The sequence below is a fragment of the Pristis pectinata genome, chromosome 1 (genome assembly GCF_009764475.1).
Source record: "Pristis pectinata isolate sPriPec2 chromosome 1, sPriPec2.1.pri, whole genome shotgun sequence".
In the NCBI taxonomy this organism is placed as follows: Eukaryota; Metazoa; Chordata; class Chondrichthyes; order Rhinopristiformes; family Pristidae; genus Pristis; species Pristis pectinata.
In genome coordinates, this window is record NC_067405.1 from 113,739,746 (window position 1) to 113,761,356 (window position 21,611).

At 37.1% G+C, this 21,611-nt stretch overlaps 1 protein-coding gene across 1 annotated transcript in view; it reads left to right on the forward strand.

The window, feature by feature from the left end:
• Positions 1-19,501, forward strand: part of atg14 (autophagy related 14) — a 28,215-nt gene extending 8,714 nt beyond the window's left edge. Inside the window, exons 2-10 of the mRNA XM_052018290.1 lie at positions 1,725-1,787; positions 1,973-2,015; positions 3,999-4,080; positions 5,770-6,007; positions 7,095-7,324; positions 8,962-9,079; positions 13,257-13,347; positions 13,866-13,951; positions 18,199-19,501. Coding sequence (XP_051874250.1) covers positions 1,725-1,787; positions 1,973-2,015; positions 3,999-4,080; positions 5,770-6,007; positions 7,095-7,324; positions 8,962-9,079; positions 13,257-13,347; positions 13,866-13,951; positions 18,199-18,508 — 1,261 coding nt within the window. The 3' untranslated portion in view covers positions 18,509-19,501. The remainder of the gene's footprint in view (positions 1-1,724; positions 1,788-1,972; positions 2,016-3,998; positions 4,081-5,769; positions 6,008-7,094; positions 7,325-8,961; positions 9,080-13,256; positions 13,348-13,865; positions 13,952-18,198) is intronic.
• Positions 19,502-21,611: the final 2,110 nt, after the last annotated feature.

The following is a 21,611-nucleotide window of genomic DNA, read 5'->3' on the forward strand; positions in this document are numbered from 1 at the left end:
CCAGTTACAGAGGGAGGTGTTGAGTCCTAGGTCTCGGAGTTTGGCGACAAGCTTACTTGGGATTATTGTACTGAAGGCAGAGCTGTAGTCAATAAACAATAGTCTAATGTAGGTGTCTTTACTGTCCAGATGCTCCAGAGCTGAGTGTAGGGCCAGGGAGATGGCATCCGCTGTAGACCTGTTTCAGCGATAGGCGAATTGCAATGGGTCCAGGTTGTCTGGTAGGCTGGAGTTGATGTGTGCCATGACCAACCTCTCAAAGCACTTCATGATGGTGGATGTCAGAGCCACTGGTTGGTAGTCATTGAGGCATGTTACCTTGCTTTTCTTCAGTACCGGGATGATAGTGGTCTTCTTAAAACAGGTGGGAACCTGAGATTGAAGCAGGGAGAGGTTAAATATGTCTGCAAATACTTCTGCCAGCTGATCAGCACAAGATCTGAGCACACAGTCCGGGACAGCATCTGGGCCAGGTGCTGTCCTCGTGTTCACTCTCCGGAAGACTGATCTTACGTCCTCCACTGTGATCACAGGTTCAGCTTCATTGGTGGCTGTCAGGGTGGATGGTGACAATCCACTTCCCTTCTTTTCAAAATGCACATAGAATGCGTTAAGTTCATCCGGAAGGGATGCGCTGTTGTTAGCTATGCAACCCGACTTCGTCTTGTAGCCTGTTATGGCATGTAAGTCCTGCCATAACTGACAGCTGGTCAGGGACTCTATTTTGAGTTGGTATTGCCTCTTAGCATCCCTGATAGCTTTCCAAAGGTCATACCTCGATTCCTTGTACAGATCAGGATCACCAGATTTGTGTGCAGCAGTCCTCTCCTTCACTAGGGAGTGGCTGTCTCGATTCATCCATGGTTTCCTGTATTGTCTTCTTTGGTACACAGTCCTCCACACACTTGCTGATAAAGTCTGTGATGGTGGTGGCATCCTCATCAAGGCTGGCAGCTGAGTCTTTGAACATGGACCAGTCCACTGTCTCAAAGCAGTCTCAAAGTTGTAATGAAGGGCATCAAATTCACATAAGACTGATAAGAAAGAAAAATTATAAAAGTGGAGTGAGATAGAGAGAAACAAAGGAAACTACTTCTGCCATTCATAGGAATGAACATATTAGCATATTAACAAACATAGAAAGGAATGAACGTAGGTATGTCAGACTTTTAAAAGTGGAGTGAGATAGAGAGAAACAAAGGAAACTACTGCCATTCATAGGAATGAACATATTAGCATATTAACAAACATAGAAAGGAATGAACGTAGGTATGTCAGACTTTTGAATTTAATAATATTATGGGAACTCGTTCATGTGTCGTGTGTACAGAGTCCATAGATCGGGTGTTCATAACCCAGGGATGGCCTGTAATTCGTTATTAACACTCATTCATTTAGCATTTGTTTTGAATACATTTAGATAAGTAGATTCAGGATTTCAAAGCTTGAGGGTTTGAATGAAATATTACAATGCAGATAAGATTGCATATAACAGTGCCATTTGAACATTCAATGCATAAAGTTTGAATGACTAACCAAGGTTTTCCACGGGAAACTGTCAAGTTCCATGTCTGTTTTCATTAACGATTTGCTATTCAATTGCGGAACGTTTGTTACGCATTGTCTTTAAAACTAAGTTTGTATATTTAATTGAAAAATAATTGTGTGTTTATGGATTGTCATTAATTACTAAATCAAAAACTGGGATTTTTGATTTCCCATAGATATGCTGACAAAATGGAACGGTTAAAACTCTTCAGGAATGAGAAGGAAAAGTATCAGCAACAGTAAGAATTGATGTTGCCATTTTTCTTTTGAAGTGTTCATCTACATTTTGTTACAGTATGTGACTGAGATGTTACTAATAACATTTAGTTCAATATCTCCACTGGGAAATGAAATAATAAATACTGTACTTGTGTGGACCTATATATGGTAAGACTGGATTTCAGCTTTGTTTTTTTTATTTCAGAGTTATAAAAGCTGTTGAAGGGAAGTGGAAAACTGATCAACTGGTGAGTTTATTATACAATGCATTTTGAAAATATTTCTTAGTAGTTGGTACTTGTGTGTTCACATTGCTACATGAAGATTCAGTTCCACCTCTATAATCAAAAGAATTTATATACAATATTTAATAGTTTTATATTTTGTTACCAATATGGAGCAATCCTTCCTGCGAAATTACTATCCATAATCAGATTATAAACCTGTTGAAAGTTTATGCTGTTGATATTTACCTGGCATTAGTATAGTGTGAATGTTGTTCACTATGCTTCACCCGAAGGCTGGGTAGTGCTGTAGGGTGGCATAGACTATTAGCAGAGGAGTTTTTAAAAAAATGCAACCATCATTGAACAGCTCCACTCTTGACCTTAAGATAAAGGGAAGGACTTTGGCAGAGAACATGACAGTGGCAGTGTGCTTATGTTATGCTGATGGACACCTGGCTATTTTACTTTACTTTCCAATTCTCCTCCACCTCAAGACCTCTCTGCAGTAGTGCCAGTCCTTTAATTTGCACTGCTCAACTTTTTTCATAGGTCTTGCATCCTGTAAACTCCAGTAGTGGTTCCAGATGATATGGATGTTTCTAACGCATACTGATATTTGAGTATTCCCATGATGTCTTTTACACTAATGCTTTATTTTTGGCTTCCAGAACCATAGTACCCACCTAATAATTGCTAAATGACTATTGCCTCTCCTGGGGATTCTCCTAATGTTCTTCTAATATTCTCACGTCCCCTAGCTATCTTCCCAATATTGTTGTCTCAGCCACCCAATCTTCCTACAACTCAAGATTATCCTTTGGCCATTACAAAGCACGCTCTCCCATCCACTACATCTAAACACAGTATTTTCAGACCGTAAAATATTGCTACCTCTGTTCTAAGGCTAAAATGTCTCTCTCAAAATACTTATAAAAACAACATTGCTGAACAACCAGTTTCAAACCTCTTTGAATCATTCTCTGTGTTTTAAAATTGCATCACTCTAAACCTGAAATTCAAGTGAATCTGCCATTCAATTGAAGCAGGTTGAGCAATTCCACCATTTATTTTAAAGGGACACACTAACTTTTCTCCAGTTGTAAAACCCTGTATTCCTTGACTTTCATTTAATTTCCTCTCTAATGTTTTAATTACATTTCAAATGCAGTAGGAAGGAATAAGGACGCTCTCCCAGATATACAGAAATTAGCCTAATGGCTGAAAATGGTGCAAGTATTCAGTAGGACAGGTAGCTGCAGAGACAGTAAAGTAGGGTTCATCCTGGTGGTCAATGATCCAAGAATAATTACAACCGTCAAATCCATTTTCTGTTAATAAAGATTAGGTTTATTAGGAAACACCAGTGTAAAAAAGTTTGTCCTGCAAATTTTGATGTCTATATAGCATTCAACATCAAAGTCATTACAAATTTCTAATAATTTAAGGAGTGACATTAGTCCTAAAGGAATATCTTCATGCTTTATTTTAGAAATCATGCACCTTTCTAACTTTACAAGAGTATAGCCATGAAATATTTTCCACTATGTATATAAAAATAAAATGAAATGTGTTCTTCCCACTTTTTAGATGAAGTAAATGATTTTTTAAATGGAAAATGCAGTCAGTTCCATGGAGAGAAACAGAAAATGTATTCAAATTGACTCCACTTTTCAAACAGAAAAAGGTGGGCAGAAGTGCACCAGCATTTGAATTGGATATATCAAATTATGCTCAGCTAAATTTTAGCAGTGGAATAATAAATTTTATGTTTTGTTTTACTTTATCTTTCCTTTGTAAAATAGTCTCTCCTTTGACCAACATAACGAAGCTGCTGATTTTTTTAAGCTATGGTTTGCCATCATGAAAACTTTATTTAAGTAAGCAGTGGATAATTTTATAACACTTTGTTATATGAAATGTGTAAATCTCTGGCATAGATTGTTCTTTCAATTTACCTATTTCTGTATTGCTCCTTAATCTTCAAACATCAATTTGTATTTTCAGAAATGGAAGATCATGTCTTGCCAGATAAGGATTGAACAGCTGAAAGATGCAATTTGTTCAGGAAATGAGGAAGTACAGAAAGGTACAGAAGCCTTTTAAGGATTGAATGCAAATCAAAGAATGCTAAAGGTGCTTGGCAAAGCAGAAAGTACAAAAAAGTCGATGTTCCCTTCTGTTATTTACAATGTGCTACCAACTTTAGTGTTAAAGTTAGAAAGTTTAAAAATGCAGTTCCTATTGCAATGTAAATGAAACTAAATTCCAATGAAACAATTAGTTTTTGTTTTGCAATAATGTTCACACATTTAATGAGTGTGTATGTTTCTTAATTGGTTTATTTTTGTGTTAAGTTAGAATAAATCACATTTATAAATAATGTTTATTCTGTTAACATAAAAAAACTAATTAAGAAACTAATTAGAGACAAATAACATTTTGTCTCTAAAAAATTGTGGGTAAATAACTTAATGACTGATTAATAGTTTGTACAAAGTCCAGACTAAATAAAATCATTTTTATGGAATATAACTGATGTCATTGGGAGAGTCCATGGAATTCTCGATGGTAAATGGATATTTAGGTTGTATATTTTATATCTGCTATTTCATTTATTGTGTGGTTATTTAAAAAATATTTCAATCAATTCAGTCTTTTATTGAATGGGAAATGTCTTCATGAATGTTCATAATGCAGCAATTAGAAAACTTATTCATAAGTCCTCTATTCTTTCTATCCTGCATTCTTCGGCTACAAGTCCATGCTCTGAAGGTTTTTTTTCCCTGAAGTTTCCAAATACTACTTCATGAAGGTGCAATAATGAAGTGTAAATGCTAAGAACTACCACTCTTCTTCTCTGGTTGCTCCCCTTCAGACTCAGACGCCATGGATTCATCACACTCAAGTCTCTTTGGCTCGTTTCTCCTCAGCCTTTGGCCTTGGGGTGGCTGGGGGGAGAGGGGTAGGGAGTGGGAAGAGACAGCCCACTACCCTACAGCCTGCCCCTACTATCACCCAGCCTCACTCCTATTTCCCTCTTTATTACTCCTGGACCCACTGCTAAGACCCCTCTTTTCACTTAACCTACCTCACTCTGCCTTGCTTGTCACCTCTCTGGCTCACAACACAGAGTTGGCACCATCTGCCCATCATTCCTTCTCTCAAGCACCCTCTTGATCCCTTCTCACCCGCAGATGTGAGAATCCATCTCTCCACAGATGCAATCTGATCTGCTGAGTATCCTCAGCATTTTCTGGTTTTATTTCAAATCTCTGGCTTTATCAGTTATTTGCATTTCAAGTGTACGTTATAATCTCATTCATGACATTGAAGCATAATCAGTACACAAGTAAGCATTGTAAATAAATGACATGCTGGGAGGCTGTCACTGACAGGAGCTTTATTTATAAACAATTTGGTGACAGAATAATGCAATATTTCTCTTCTTCTTAGAATAATGGAACAGTTCTATAAACTCTACCTTTTTAAGTTCCCAAATTGGTTTTCAGAATACAGTGATTTTGCTGTGTACATGTTAGCAGAGATTTCATTATTTCACTAAATTTAAAGAGCAACATCACAATGAGGTGCTCTAGCAAAGTCCAGGGATAACATGATGCACCCTCCTGGAATAGAACAACACTGACCAAGATCAGGAGGTAGTTGTGGAACATGGAAAAGGAAGACGTTAAGTAATATATTTTTCCTTAATAGAAATTTAGAGAAAATAAAAAAGATTAAGAATTATTGCTTTTAACTTTGTTACTAAATTCAGATACAGAATTGGTATGTAAAAATCAGGAAGACAACCAAAAGTTGCAACGTCGGGCCCAACGACATCATGAGAAAAAGGACAAGATTCAGAGGCACATACGTAAACTGAGTGATTTAGTTGAGAAGAAAAACATAGAATTTTGGAATCGTCAGGAACACCTAGCCCGCAACCGTTGGACTCACATCCTAGAATTAACATGTGTAATTTTCCCATTACAAGAGGTGAAAACAGGAATGAGGTAAGAAGTATTAAGACCACAATTGGATATTCTTAAAGATTTCTTTATTCTTAAAAGCACTGTAGCACCATGTTTATATACTCGGATTAATGTGAATTTAGATAAATGATCCAGAGCCATCAGTTCAAAATGGATTGCACAGCTGAGGTGCTTAAGTATTTTAATTCATTTCCAGGATTTGAGCACCACTGGGATTGTCAGTGAGAAATGTAGTTTTGTAATTGTCCTTTAGAATGTGGTGGTGTGCCACCATCTTGACCTGCTGCAGTCCTTGATTGAGGAGTTCCATTATTTACACCATAATAATATTCTTTGGCAGTTTAATTTCATGGCAGGATAGTATGTAATCTTGGGAGATGAACCTGTAAGGGTAGAGTTTCCATGTGCCTGCTGCCCTTGTCCATCTAGATGGTAGATGGTTACCAGTTTGGATGGTGTTTCCATTGAAGTTTTGGTGAGTTGCTGCAATGATTGGTGTCAACAGATGACATTGACCATCATGGGTATTGTCTGATCGGTCTTCAAAGAATTAAAATAAGAGTAATTCCATCACACCCCTGACTTAAACCTTGTAGGTGCTAGAAAAATTGTTAGGAGTTAGTAGGTAGGTTGATTGCTGCATTTTCAGCCTCTGATCTGTATTTGAAGCCACTGTATATTTGTGGCTGATCTAGTGAGTTTCTGAACAATGATTCCCCTCTCCTCTGCTTCAGCTCTCTTTATCCCATCCCTTTGAAGGGTTAAAATTGCATTTAGTTGGGTCTATTCGAACAGGACTGGAAAACACTAACATAGTCAAGCATTAGATGGTCCTTTAAGGCAGTGATCCATTGTTCTTGGATTCCAAAACAAAGTATTTAAGAACCTTAAACTTTAATTGAAAATGATATCAATTGTGAATGCAAGTGCTGGATTGTTACTTTTTTTTAAATCAAAAATCTTGTGGTTTTTAACTGCATACAAACCCTTTTTAAGTATTATATTTGGTTTTCAAAGTAACCTTCATAGTCTCGCACAGCCATCCATCTAAGTAACTTTTTTAGCATGAAATGTGTAATTTCATTAAGCTTTTGGTTTGTACTGCTAGAGATCCAGCAGATACACCATTTGAATCTGACAGTGGCATGACCTCTAGTACCGTAAGTGAGCTGGCAGAGGCAAGGAGAACCACTTATCTCTCTGGAAGATGGATCTGTGACGATAACAATGGAGAAACTAACATAGGGATTGTAGGCCGCTGGATTTACCTGCCCAGCAATGGGGATTATTCTGCTTACTATAACTGGGTGGAAGAGAAGAAGTCTGCACAAGGGCCAGGTGAGGCTTTCATGTGTACTTTAGTGTACTTAATGCCATACGTCCTACCTAAATTAACTCTGTTTAATAGATAGAAATTCAGATAAGGGTTCAGTCAAAAGGTGACCAATGTGATTCAGTAATCATTTATCATTTTCTTTCTCTAAGGGCCATTAGAGAAGTGCAGCTGAGCAAGTCAAACTAATTGTGCAAAAGAATCAGATTGCCCATCTTGTAGACTATTGGTCTCGTTCAGCATATTTGTCAAAATAGAAGTAGCGCATTAGAACAGTAGTGTGCTAGTGCAGCTCTTATAAGGTACATTGTGTTGACAGAATGTAACCTCTTTAACTTGGAATACCTAGCACAGGCTGCATAATTTTTATATTTGCCTTATTTTACTAAAGAAAGTACCATCCTCCCATCCCACAAAAATAATCAACTTTTGAAAATCAAATGCAGATGTTGGAAATCTGAAATAAAAACAAGAAATGCTGGAAATACTCAGCAGGTCAGTCAAGTTAGTTATTCATCAAGATAGGGAACAGAGAAGGTAGGGAGGTGGAAATGGGTAGAACAAAGGGAATATCTCTGGTAGGTTGAGATCAAATGAGTTAATGTAGCAGATCAAATCAGATAATGCTTCCATGTCTGCAAATGTGTTGCTAATGGTAAAACTGTGGGGCACGTCTAGCAGGCCAAACCATACTAAGAGCAAAGGGAAATCTGGGCCAAAATGACAAGAGGCAGAAATGACCAGTTCTTACACAAATAGAAAGAAAGACCGAATTACCTAAGGTTGGAGAATTCAATACTGAGTCCAGAAGACTGCAACATGCCCAGATAGAAGATGAGGTGTTGTTCCCTAAGCTTGCATTGGGCCTTTTTTAATAGTGCAGGTGGTCATAGACTGATAGGTCAGAGTGGGATTAGGAATTAAAGTCAACTTTTGACAACTCTTAGAAGGTGAAAAATCATTGCTCAATCTGACTTTTTTTTTGTTATTTATAGTACAATTATATATATATATGTAAACTGCATATGCTTATTGATTCCCCACGGTGTTACCTTGGGAGGAGTAAGAATACACGTGTAAATCAGTAATGTTTATTTGCCTTCTTTTACAAGGCTATTCCTTGTGTACCCAGGTTCAGAGTTACGTATTGTCCGTGTTACACACCTGGTTTATTTTAATCTTGAACACATTCATGCTTTACAGCTTTGGAAGAAAATATGGTGTTAATTTCATTTCTGTCTAAATGACTTGGGATCTGTTGCATCCATGAGAAATCCCCAAAAATTAAACAACAGTCCAAGATTTCAATGTGTCTCTACTTTTAATCTCCTGGGCGTACCTGTGTTTAAACTGCTCCATTCTTTGCAGCTGTGCCTTTTGCTGCCTAGATTTTCTGTAATTTTCTCCCTTTCTTCCTTTAAAACATTCCTTAAATTCTGTTCCTTCTTGGTTGTCTGTCCTAATTCCTCTATGACTTTGTGTCGACGTTTATTTGAAAACACCATTGTTGAAGCACTATGGCATATTTTACCATGTTGAAGATGCTGAATAAATGCAAATGTGTGGTATTATTGAAGTTTATTAAATGCATCTTTTGAAACATTTTTCAGTTTATATCTTGGCTTGTATTCTTCACACACAGATATGGAGCAGAGTAACCCTGCATTTACCATCAGTGCGGCTTTATGCTTTGCCACTCAACTGGCAAACATACTTTCTCACATTCTTGATGTAAATCTTCCTAAAAGACTTTGCAACAGGCAAGTATTGTAAAGTCAAATGATAAGTATAGTAAACCTTAATCATACAAATTGAACTCTCCTTTGAATTAAACATTGATTTTTTTTTATTTGTTTAAGCCAAACCCAATTGCAATTGAACTAACTTTTGAGCTCGATAATGAGTATCTTCAAGTGGGTGAACAGGAAGAAATACCTAAAGACACTTGCTTTGCCAAGGGAAGGAAAAAATTCTGTGGTTCATCCTTTCTGGGATTGACAATACTCAAATATGTACTGGAAATGGAGTTTTTGGACATTATTTCCCTTCTATAGCTGATCACATTGGGTGTTGTTCCATTCAGCATTAGCATCCTTCAAAACACTAAAATTACTGGACTTTGGATAATGAGCACTGCTTGACAATACTACAGGTTAATCGGTCCTATTGTCGTGTGATACTTATGTACATATAGGTGATTGTAGTAGAAACTGGCGCTCCAGATAATTTTCCCTTTTTCAGTCTGGAAACACCTCAGATATCTCTATGTACTCAAACTACTGACCTTGTTCTATTCTAATATGAATTGGTCAAATCAGCATTATTAGGAATCAAACTTTGGACCTAATTGTATTTATATTTCAGGTCCTCACCATGTGATGTTTTTAATCACTGAACTCAGAAGAATGCAGGTCAAAATTTTGACCCACCCAGAACAACTGCCTTTGAACAGGTTTTTTTTGTCTGGCAAATAGTTTGAAGAATAGCGCATGGAGTTGGGAAGATTTAAAATAAATGCTAAATAAATAGAGGATAAAAAGTGAAAAATGAGGAAGCAGAAAAATTGCATTCCATGAGATTAGTTAAAACAAGATTTTCTGCGGACTTTTTCCTCTTTGAAAGGCTGTTGAAATTTTATGAAGTTTCTTCCCATCAGTGTTTAAGAATATTAAGCCATACTCTTGTATCTCTGACATGCAAAATTTTGTCATTTAATATATTGGAATTTCAGTAGACTGGATACTTTTTAAATTTGTATTTATGGTGATGGATTCTCTCAGCATATTTTGACAATTTGCATCCTAGGATATATCTATATGATCACGTAATGTTGCTGCAGTAATCTTAACTGACTTTCTCATTGTTCTCTGATTTATCTGGTTAAGATGATCAAATGGAAACTGTCAGAACTGTCACCATAAGAACAAATTTTTAAAAAATCATCTAGAATCATTAGGTAATCTCCCATTCATTTCTCTCTGGATTGATTGTAATGAATGTGTTGGGAATAGCTTTTGTTGCTCTGAACCTGAGTTCTGTGTTGGTAGAGGAGCATTCAAGTAGATTTCTATTAACGTAGTTTGGCCTGAAGATTAATACTTGGGCCATCTGAAGTACATGTAAATTAGGAGCAGAGTAAGCCACTCAGTCCCTCAAGCCTGCTCTGCTATTCAATAAGGTAATGGCTGGTTTGTTTGTAACCTCAATTTTGCAGTCCCTCTATCCATTGGTAGCCTTTCAGCTCCTGACCTATCAAGTATCAACCTATCTCTTTTTAAAAAAAAAACTTGCAGAGTCTGTTTCAACTGCCCTTTGAGGAAAAGAGTCCCAAAGACTCGCAATCCTCAGAGGAAGAAAAACCTCATCTGTTCTAAATGGGCAACTCCTTGTTTATGAACAGTGACATCTAGTTCTAGATCCTCCTGCAAGAGGAAACATCTTCTCCACATCCATCTTTTTCAAGACCTCTCAAGATATTGTTTCAATCAAATCCTCTCTGGCACTAGAAGTAGATATAAGCCTAGTTTGTTCAGCATTTCTTCATAAGACATCTCACCCATTCCACCGTTAGTCTAGTAAATCCTCTCTGAACTGCTTCCAAAGCATTATCAATTTTCCTTGAATAGAGGGACCAGTACTATGCACAGCACTCTTTATTTGGTCTCAGCAATCCCAAATAACTAAATATATTCTTCCTACTTTTGTATTCCGTTCTCCTTTCAATAAACAACAATATTGTTAACTTTCCTAATTGCTTGGAGTACCTGCATGCTAACCTTTTGGGTCACCAGTTGGATTTTTTTTTCCTATGATAATGAACAATTTCACATTTTCCCACAAATACAAGAGTAGAAAGGATATATTTCAGTTTTTTGGGATTGATGAGACCAAATCATATCATTTTCCCACAATATACTCCATTTAGATGTTTGCCTTTGGATTGACTTGTATTTGCTTTATGTACCTGCTGAAAAATTACTTCTGACATCTGCATGTTGAGCTGCAAAAATGTAAAATACAGTGAAGCTTGTGACTGACATGAAGCAAAATTTTCAAGTGGTTGAACCTATACAAAATCCCAGTTTATAAGATGCATGCTAAAAGTTGTAGCACTCAGTAATTGTTTCTTTTAAAATACATCCACCATTTGTACTTATGAAAACTAGCAATCACCACGGTTAATGGAAAAAGAGCTTGGACATCTTTAGCAAGAGGTAAAGATGTTCAACTCTGTTACTAATACAGTAATGTCAAAATGGCTCCTAGTTTTTGACTTAGTATTTATCATTGTTGAAGTTATGTTACATTGGCAAAGTGAGGTTTTTGGCCTCATTTTTAGTATGAATCATGAAAGTTTCCAAACCTTCAAATGTAATTCTCCCAGTATATTTCAGTGTACACTTTGTTCTAAAGCACATACCCAATCAGTCTACTTGTAATCATTAGCAAAGTTATGGAAGGTGTTGTTGCCAGGTCACATATTCACCAATAATTCATCTACCAATGCCCAGTTTGGATGCTTGGCTCCAGATCTTGTCACGAGCTTGGTCCAAACATGGATTAAAGAGCTGAATTCCAGAGGGTAGAGAGATTGCCCTTGATATCAGCAGCATTTGATTGAGTGTGGCATGGAGGTGCCCTGGTAAAACTGATAACAACAGACATCAAGGGGAAAACATTACAGTGGCTGGAGTCATACCTTGCGCAAGGGCAAGATGGTTATTGTTGTTGGAGATCATCATTCTTGCGGCAGGATATTACTGTAAGTTCTTCATCCCAGTGTCCAAGGTGCCTTCAACCGTATCTGCTTCATTATTGACCTTTCTTTCATCATAAGATCAGAAGTAGTGATGCTTACTGATAATTGCACCACATTTAATTCCATTGCTGCTACTCAGCAGATGAAACAGTCTATACCTGCATTCAGCAAGACTTGGATGCATTCAGGCATGAGCTGTTTAAAAAGTTCCAGACAATGATAATTTCCAAAAAGAGGAAGTCTAACCACATATTGTGAGATTGCTGTGCCCTTATCATCATCATCCTAGGGGGTTACCATTGACCAGAAGGGCAATTGCACTACTTACGTAAATACTTTGGCTGCAAAAACAGTGTGTCCTGCAGTAAGTGACTTGCCTGGTGGCATTCCCAATCCTTTCCTCCATCAATAAGACACGTCAAGAGTGTGAGTTGCTCTCGTCCACTTGCCTAGATAAGTGCAACTCTTAGCCAATCTAAAGAAGTTCAAATACATCCAGAACTTGATCCACCACCCTAGATATTCATTCCATCCACCACCAATGCACAGTGGGTGCAACGTGTACCACCTACAAAATATGCTGAAGTTACTTGCCTAGCCCTACTAGGAACAACAGTGTATAGGAAAACACAACATCCACGTTACACCATTCTGACTCAGACATATAATACAACCACTATCTGTGTCTAAGTTGTGGAATTCCTTATCCAACAGCATCAGTGGTGCATCTTCACCAGAAGGACTGCAAAGGTTCAAGGCTGCTCGTTAGCATCTTCACATAGGCAGTTAAGGATAGATGATAATTGCTGAATTTCCGGTGCAGCCTGTGATGACAGGTTGGGATGGGAGGATAGGGGTTAATGGTTGAGGAGGAGTGGGGTGTCATTGGATCAGGGAGAAGGGTGAAGATGACAATGTGCTTGGAGGGAGTCTGAAGGTACACACCAGAAAATGAAAATTAAGAGAATATTGGAAAAATAACTTTTTAGAAATAAAATTCATGTCCATATCCCCCATTATTTCAGACTTAGGTTTTCAGAAGTACTTGAAGTGGGAAAAGGAGTCTGAAGTAATGGGGAATATGGACATTAATTTTATTAAGTTCCCAATTTTCTAGATTAGCATTGCTTTAAAATATGTAATTTGAAGATTTGCATAACCAAGATTTTTTTTTGCAGTGAATTTTGTGAAGAGAATATGAGCAGAAAGAAGTTTATTCGGGCAGTGAATAAGCTAAACACAAACATCCTATACCTCTGCTTTTCCCAGGTATTTCATTTTAATGTCAAACGGACTAAATTTTGTTTTACATATTTTTGGAACAATATGATTAGTTTGCACTGAAAATTATTGCTGATGAGTATCTTGATGCAGTTTGAATTGTTATAAGCTGAAAGAAATGCAACAATAAGTTGGTTGTTTATATTAAAAAACACTAAAACTCCAATAATCTGCTATCTGACTATTCAGAAATTCTGATGATTCAGCATCTAGCTTATGAGGTCATCTTTGCTGTGCTTCTGTTCACTCAGTGGTGCCCCAGTTCTCATGTTCCCATTAAACTTGATGTAAAATTTATTATGATACTGCCTAACATTTAAATAAGGAGATTACAAAGGTTTTAGGATATTATCAGAAGTAATATACAGTTGGAAAATCAGCAAGTCCCAAAATTGCTGGAATATCAGAGTTTTGCTGTAGTAACAAAGTAGGTAGAATGCTTAATTCATTTTATTATTTTCAATATAAAACATTGCTAATATTTTGCAACATTTCTTATCATACAGCATGTTAACCCAGAGCTATTACATCCATTGCATACACTCCGGAACATTATGCACTTGGTCAGTCCAGAAAATAAAAGCCTGGGAAGGTATGTTGAATCTTTAATTGAATTGAAGGCAATTTAGCTGAAGTTGCAAAGTTTAGTTCTGACGAATTTAATTCTGCAAGCTCAAAGCACAATATGTAAATATTTACATAAGTAGACATGTTTTCAAATAGAAATTGAGTGCTGAATTTATTTGCCTAGCCTGCTCTCAAGTAGCAAGCTTACTGAATGTGTTTTCATTTTTACACTTGTGAACTACTTAACTGTATTGAAGCCTCATGGATGCCCCATGATCATTGGCATCCTTCCCATGGGTGTCCTGCATTTCAGGTGGGGAAAACACTTAACTAGGTGCATATTGTATGCAGTGTACTTTGTAGATGGTATACACTGCAGTCCTGGTGCACTGGAAGAGAAAATGAATGCTCCAGGTGCTGGAGGTGATGCCAATCAAGCAGGTTGCTTTGTCCTTCAACGTTGAGTGATATTTGAGTGTATTTGTACATTTATCCAAGCAAGTGAAAAGTGTTCCACCATGCTTCTGACTTGTACCTTGTAGATGGTGTTAAAGCTTTCAGGTGTCAGGAGGTGAGACACATGCCTTAGGATGGTTGGGTTCTGACCTGCTTGTACAGTGTTTGTGGCCCATCCAGTTGATGGTGGATGATTCAGTGATGTTCAAATCCATTAAACATCATAATGTGGTTAGACTCTCCCTATTGGAGATGATCATTCCCTGACATTTGCATCACTTGCCACATATCAGCCTATGCCTGAATGTTGTCGAGGTTTTGCAGTGTGCAGAATTTGCAAATCAAATTCAACATGGTAGAATTGTTAGCAAATGTCCTTTCTTGTTGCCTTGTGGAAAGTTGGTCATAGATGAAACAGCTGAAAATGGTTGGCCTGGGACCTTGTCTTCCTGCATTGGTGTCCTGGAACTGGGATGGCAGCTGTGATGCATTGGTTATTATCTTCAAAGACTCTATAGATCATGGAAAGATTCATGCAAATTAGAGTCTCAAAAGGGAGAGAAGAAATATGGAACTACAGACCAGTTAGCTTAACTTTAGTGAAAATGTTAGCATCTGTTATAAAGAATATGTTTACAGGACAGTTAGAAAATATCAATAGGATTAGACAAAGTCAACATGGATTTGTAAAAGGGAAATTGTTTGACAAACCTATGGGAGTTTTTTTGAGGATGTTACTGATAGAATTGATACAGAGGGACCAGTGAATGTGATGCATTTGGATGTTCAGAAGGCCTTTGACAAAGTCCCATATAAAAAGTTAGTGTGCAAAATTAAAGCACATAGGATTAGAAGTAATGTACTCACGTGGGTTAAAAATTGATTGACAGGCAAAAATCAGTAGAAATATGGGTCATTTTCAGGGTGGTACGTGATGACTGTTGGTGTACTGTGGGAATCTATGGTTTGGCCCCACTCAATTACAATATAAACAATTTGGATGAGGAAATAGAATGTAATATTTCTAATTTGCCATTGACAGCAAACTGGGTGGGGTTGTGAGGAGGGTACAAAAGAAGTTTCAAGATAATTTAAAGTTGACTGATGAACAAATACATGGCAGTTGCACTATGATATGGAAAATGTGAAGTTACCCACTTTGGTAGGAAAAACAACAATATCTTCATTAGTCACATGTACATCGAAACACAGTGAAATGCATCTTTTGCGTAGTGTGTTCTGGCATGATAGGCTTGGAAATGTTGATGTAAATGGATCTGGATATCCTTGTACAATAGTGATTGAAAGCAGCTATGAAAGTGCAGCAAACATATAAGAAGGCAAATGGTATGTTGGCGTTCTGTGGGAGGTTTTTATAGGAGACACAAATTCTTTAGATGCTGGAATCTGGAGCAATACACAAAAAGTCCTGGAAGAACTCGGCAGGTCAGGCAGCATCTATGGAGGGAAATAAACAATCGATGTTTTGGGCTGAGACCCTTTATCAGTCCTGAAAACTACTTGCCTGAAAACTAGGCACTCTTGAAATACCATAGGCCATTAAAAGCAGTATAAAATTTTCTCCACTGCAATCTATATCATGTCATGACACACCCCTCTAATGTGGTCAGCCAGCCAGGTGAACAACCCTGCTTCAGTTAAGAATGCAAAAGAGAATGTCAGGAGTCATTTGTGTATCTAAAAATGAGGCTACGGCTACTTATGTACTGTGGTGAAAGCTAAGAAAATCCAGCATTGACAGATTAGATCTAAGCTTTGCACACATTCTCAGTGATGACCATGAGTACAAAAAAGGCTGAACTGCCTGCAGCAGTTCCAACAGGATCACTGCCAACAGCCTGTAGTTTTTCTTATTAAAAGCAGAAAATGCAAGGCTACTCAGCAGATCAAGCAACATCTGTGGATAGACAAACAGAGTTAACATTTCAAGTCCATGACCCTTAATTAGACTGGAAAAGTGAGAAAATAAAAGTTGTGGGGTGGGAATGGAGAGAATTAAGTGAAGTCATCCTTTTTTTTAAACACAAACCTTTCCAAGGCGCTTCACCACAACGTTGTTTAACAAAATTTGACACAAAGCCATATAGTGAGATGCTAGATTGGATGACCGGAAGCTTTACCTAAAAAAGTAGATTTTAATGAATGCTACAAGTATGAAAACAGTCGTAAAGAAAAGCAGAGTTACGAGAAGAAAATTCCAGATTAAATAATGGCATATCCATCACTGGTGCTGTGAATACATTCAGGGATAATCAGGAAATTAGAATTTGTCAGATTCCTAATTATTGACTGCAGCTCCACCTTCAAGACCATAATTCCAAACAAACTCATCTCCAAATTCCTAAACCTAGGTCACCGTACCCCTCTCTGCAATTGGATCCTTGACTTTCTGACCAGCAGACTGCAATTAGTAAAGATGGGCAACAACACTTACTCCACGAATATCCTCAGCACCGGTGCCCCGCAAGGCTGCTTCCTCAGGTCCTTACTATATTCCCTATATACTCACGATTGTGTGGTCAAATTCTGCTCTAACTTCACACAAGTTTGCAGGTGATGCCTCCTTCAGCAGCCTTCCCAGCATCCAAGTCAGAATGTTCACTGATGATTGAACAGTTAACAGTTGCTCAAATAGTGAAGCAGTTTGTGCCTTTGTGCAGCAAAACATGGCCAACTTTCAGACTTGATCTGGTTAAACATTAAATATGACACAGAAGTGATAGCCAATAATAACCAAAGATGGAGAATCTCTCACACTCTCCTGACATTCAGTCACATTAACATTGTTGAATCTCCCACAAGCAATAGTCTGCAATACTTTGGGAAGTCAATGGAATCCACTTGTGTTCATCCTAACTCTGAGTCAGAATGTTGTGGTTCTAGTCCCACTTGACCACAAAAATCAAGGCTGACACCAGTACAGTACTGAGGGAGTGGGGCTACTGTTGTAGGTGCCAATTTTTGGATGAGATATTAAAATAAGTTCCCTTCTGTACACTCATGCAAATAAATAAAAAAAATTATCATACAATGACAAAGTGTAGAGTATCCCAACATGCCTAACACAGATGATCTGGTCATTTTCACAAACTGGTTGCTAGGCTTTTCTATATTACCACAGTGTTCACTTCAGAAATATTTCATTAGTTGTAAATCATTTTGTGATACTCTCAAAGGGGAAAAAAGGTGCCATTAATCTTTAATTGACAGAAAACTTTACTGGATCAGCTGCATAATTACTAATTACGAGAGCAGGTCAGAGCCTGGGCATTCATTGGTGATAAATTTAACTGACAACTCATAAGAGCTTTCTACTATCAACATGGCATGTAATGGAATGCTGTTTTTTCTTGGATGAATGCAGCTCCATGCATACCCACATTACCACCAACACGGTGTGATTGCAGTGTGTAGTATATGTAAGATTCACTGTAGCATCTCTTAAACCCACTCCCCAGTAGATTAAGAACAGCAGATGAATGGAAATACCACAACCCTTTAGATCCCCTTTGAGCACACACCATACTTTCTTGGGAAAATATTGCTATTCATCATTGCTGTTCATCCATGTTGAAAGCACTATAGAATTAACATCACTAGTTAGACTGTAGTAATTCAAGGAAGGTGCTCACCACAACGTTCTCAAGGGCAAAGATAGACAGCCACTACTGGCTTTCTTGTGACACTGACATCCCATGAATAAAACAAAAATTCGTAGAGCAAAAAGTCAATATTTGAGAATATTTGTTTTCAATTATTACATGTTTATAAAGTAATATTTTCTTTTAAACTTAGATCTGGTCCTTTTGAAATCAGTGCTGATCTTGAAGATTCAATGGAATTAGTGGATCCAAATATCGCTGCTCAGACTGATGAAAGTGGAGATGAATATATAAGTGATGAAGAAACTGATCTGGGAACAGATTGGGAGACTGTACCTAGTCCTAAGTTTTATGATATCCCCTCTCAACCAGTTGAAGTATTGCAAAGTCAAGCCATGCAAGCATCTCAACCTGTCAGCAATAGTAACAGCACTGGTGGCATGATATCTTCTGCGGCAGCTTCTGTTACATCATGGTGGAAGCAGTACTACGGACAGCGCTAATTACCCGCTGCACTGGAATATAAACTTCTGATGAAAGGAAAAAACTCATGAGAACAATACTTGTAGTGCCTATAAAATACACAAAACTAGATAAACATTTATATGGATCAGAAGCATATCAGCAGATTACAACTGGTTAAATACTGTTTTGGTATAATGGAACTATTTCTTTGAACAAAGTTGTGTATAGGTTATAAATGTGCAAAGGAAGTGACGAGAGCACTTTTTCTTAGTTCAGAGTACTAGATAATGGTCTTATCAAATGTGTTTCAAATGCCAACTTTATTAATGACCTTATGACTTTTCAGTCAGACCACTTTCTGTAGTGGTCTGCACTGGTGAATGTCAGTTGTTGGAGTATTTGCAGAATCCTGAAATGACACTTGAAAACTAAGGATGGTGCAATTTTAAATCTTGCAAGTCACTAAGCTCAAGGAATCCACTGTTGAAGAATTTGCAATGTATTCATCCTTTTCAAGGGTACCAATTCAGATTCTACCATTCTCAGGCTGTTCTTTCCAAATGACAGCAGTTCTGTTCCCCCTTGTTATTTTGCAAATGATCTGGTTGATAACCCTCCTGCCACCTGAACAGTTTATTGCAAATTTTTTTTTCGAAACCCCTCAAGATTTTGAACACCGATCAAGCTTCTCTAAGCAAAGCACCAGTTTCTACGGAATCACTGCAATAAGAAGTCTCTTTTCCTTGATGTTAATCATTTCAGCATGCTCTCGAATCTTGCCACCTTCCGAAAATGAGATGCCTATTTTGGGCCTGAACAGCATTTGATAAAGGTTTAGTGTAACTTTGTTTTTATCCTTTATAGCTCTGAAGCTATGGATCCTACGTGAGTATTTGAATGACCTCAACTTCTCCTGACATTTTCAAAATCTGTCTATAAATACCCTTTCTTATCGTCGCTGCACTCACATTAAAACTGTACAGTTTAGTTTGTGTTCTCTTGTTCTAACTACTAAAATGGATCATTTCAGGCTTCTGTGTTGAATTGCATTTGTTGTGTGTTTCATCTGTCATTTCATCAAGCATCTTTTCTTGTGCAGTAAATGCAAGGGGCTGGATAGACTGCTCCTATTTCTCACATTCTATTGTGTTTCAATACCACTTCATTGTGCATAATTTCAACATTTCACTTCATCAGCAAACTTTTAAATAAGTCCAAATCTGGGCCATTAATATACAATTATAAAAGCAGTGATGCCAGTACTGAACACATCACCTGACAATGGCTCACTTAAACCTCTCATTTCTTCTACCCACGTCAATTTTATTTTCATGAAGACCCTCCCATTTTGATCCAATGGACTTCAATTTTGCTAATGAATCTGTTATGTGGTACTTTATCAAATCTCTTTTGGAAAAAAAATGTGTACATCATCTACAGTATCCTAATTCTCCTTTCCATTACTGCAATAAAACTATATTCAGCTACACAAGCACAATTTGACTTGAATTTTGGCAGGCCTTTATAATCCATCCTACAACTGAATGTTAACTGGTTTAATCCCTTATCCCACTTTGAAAAAGGTTGTAATATTTGAAATCTTTACTTGCATTTGGGGAATATTGTGGCAGTCTCATTTCAAGTCTTCACTTGTGCTATGCCAAAATTAAGCAACTACATTTATTTTAATACAAGCAGCATTCTCGTTACTAAAGACAGGTACAAAGTGCTCAATGCCTCATCCAATCCACATTCTCTGCCTCCATGTAATCTCATTTTTGGTCCCAAAGTGACCCTACCCTTCCTTTGAGTTTACATGTAAAACACTTCTGTAATCTGTTTTATGGTACTTGCTACGTCTGATACTTTTTTTTGTTTCTCATCTACTTTTTGATTTCAGATGGTTTCCTACTGTTGATGAACATGACAAGTTTGTATACTTCATTTTAATCTCTATCTTCAGCTATCCAGGTGTCTCTAAGTTTCGATGCTCTCCCTTTCACTCACGGGCATACAGTCTCGTCTGAATGCTCCCCTTCCTCATTACACATTTACCTGAAAAACTTAAATCAAATTCACTTAGGTCAGGTCCTTTTTTAATCACTGAAATTAGTCGTCTATTTGAAAGGAGTTTGCTAAGCCTACGCTTTTCTTTTTAGTAATCAAGCCCTATGTGGAAATTCTAAGTATTTTCCTTCAAGACTGAACTGATATGCAAAAAATAGATTTTGCAGGATAATTCATTCTAATGAGTCATTCTATTTTGCCAATGGTTTACAAAATTATTTTAGCAGAGTCAACAGTTAAGGCATATTGATTAAATTAACAGATTAATTTAAGACAATAGAGAGAGTTTTATTCCTTTTAATATTTAGGGGTTCAATTTAATCGAATGGGGTTAAATGGACATCAATTCCCAAATGGAATAATTAGAATTCTTCCCAAGTTAGAGTGCACAGCACTTAAGAATTTAGAAGTAATTTCAAATCTAATTCACTCCTTTTAGTCTTGTAAATAATCCAATAAATCAAATGAAAAATAACCACAAAACTATTACAGTTTTAATTTTAAATTAATAAAACATTTTTAAGATTTAGAATTTCATGAGCTGGATAGCTTCTATTCTATTAGAGTTTTTGTAGTTGATTTGTAGCATTCAAGTTTAATTTTGGCTAAATGATTGGTGGTAAAAAATAAGTTTAAGTTTTGTATTAAAATTGTTGGGTAGATTGCAAGTTTTATGTTCCAAGCAGTGCCAATCTGGAAGTCTTCAAATCGGGCCTAGATGACCAAGTTAATATCCACTTGAAGGTCCTGTGAGTAGTTGGTAAAGAAAGACAACAGTGGCTTACTGTAATGGCACTAACAAGGTTAGGTATATTTAGAAATGATCTTTAAAAGTAATTTTTTTTTGAAACCAACTTCATCCCTCAATGACTTAAGAAACCACTGTTCAAACACACTAGTCATTATTTCCACCAATAACAATGATTGTAATGGGCTACCAAAGGAAAATAGTCCCTTTAAAATTTAACATATGATAGGAATGTAATGGATAGAATTTATGCTTTAAAAGTCAGATCATTATGTTGAAAGTTATGAAACAAAAGTTAATTATTTACCTCATGAAACAAGAAATAC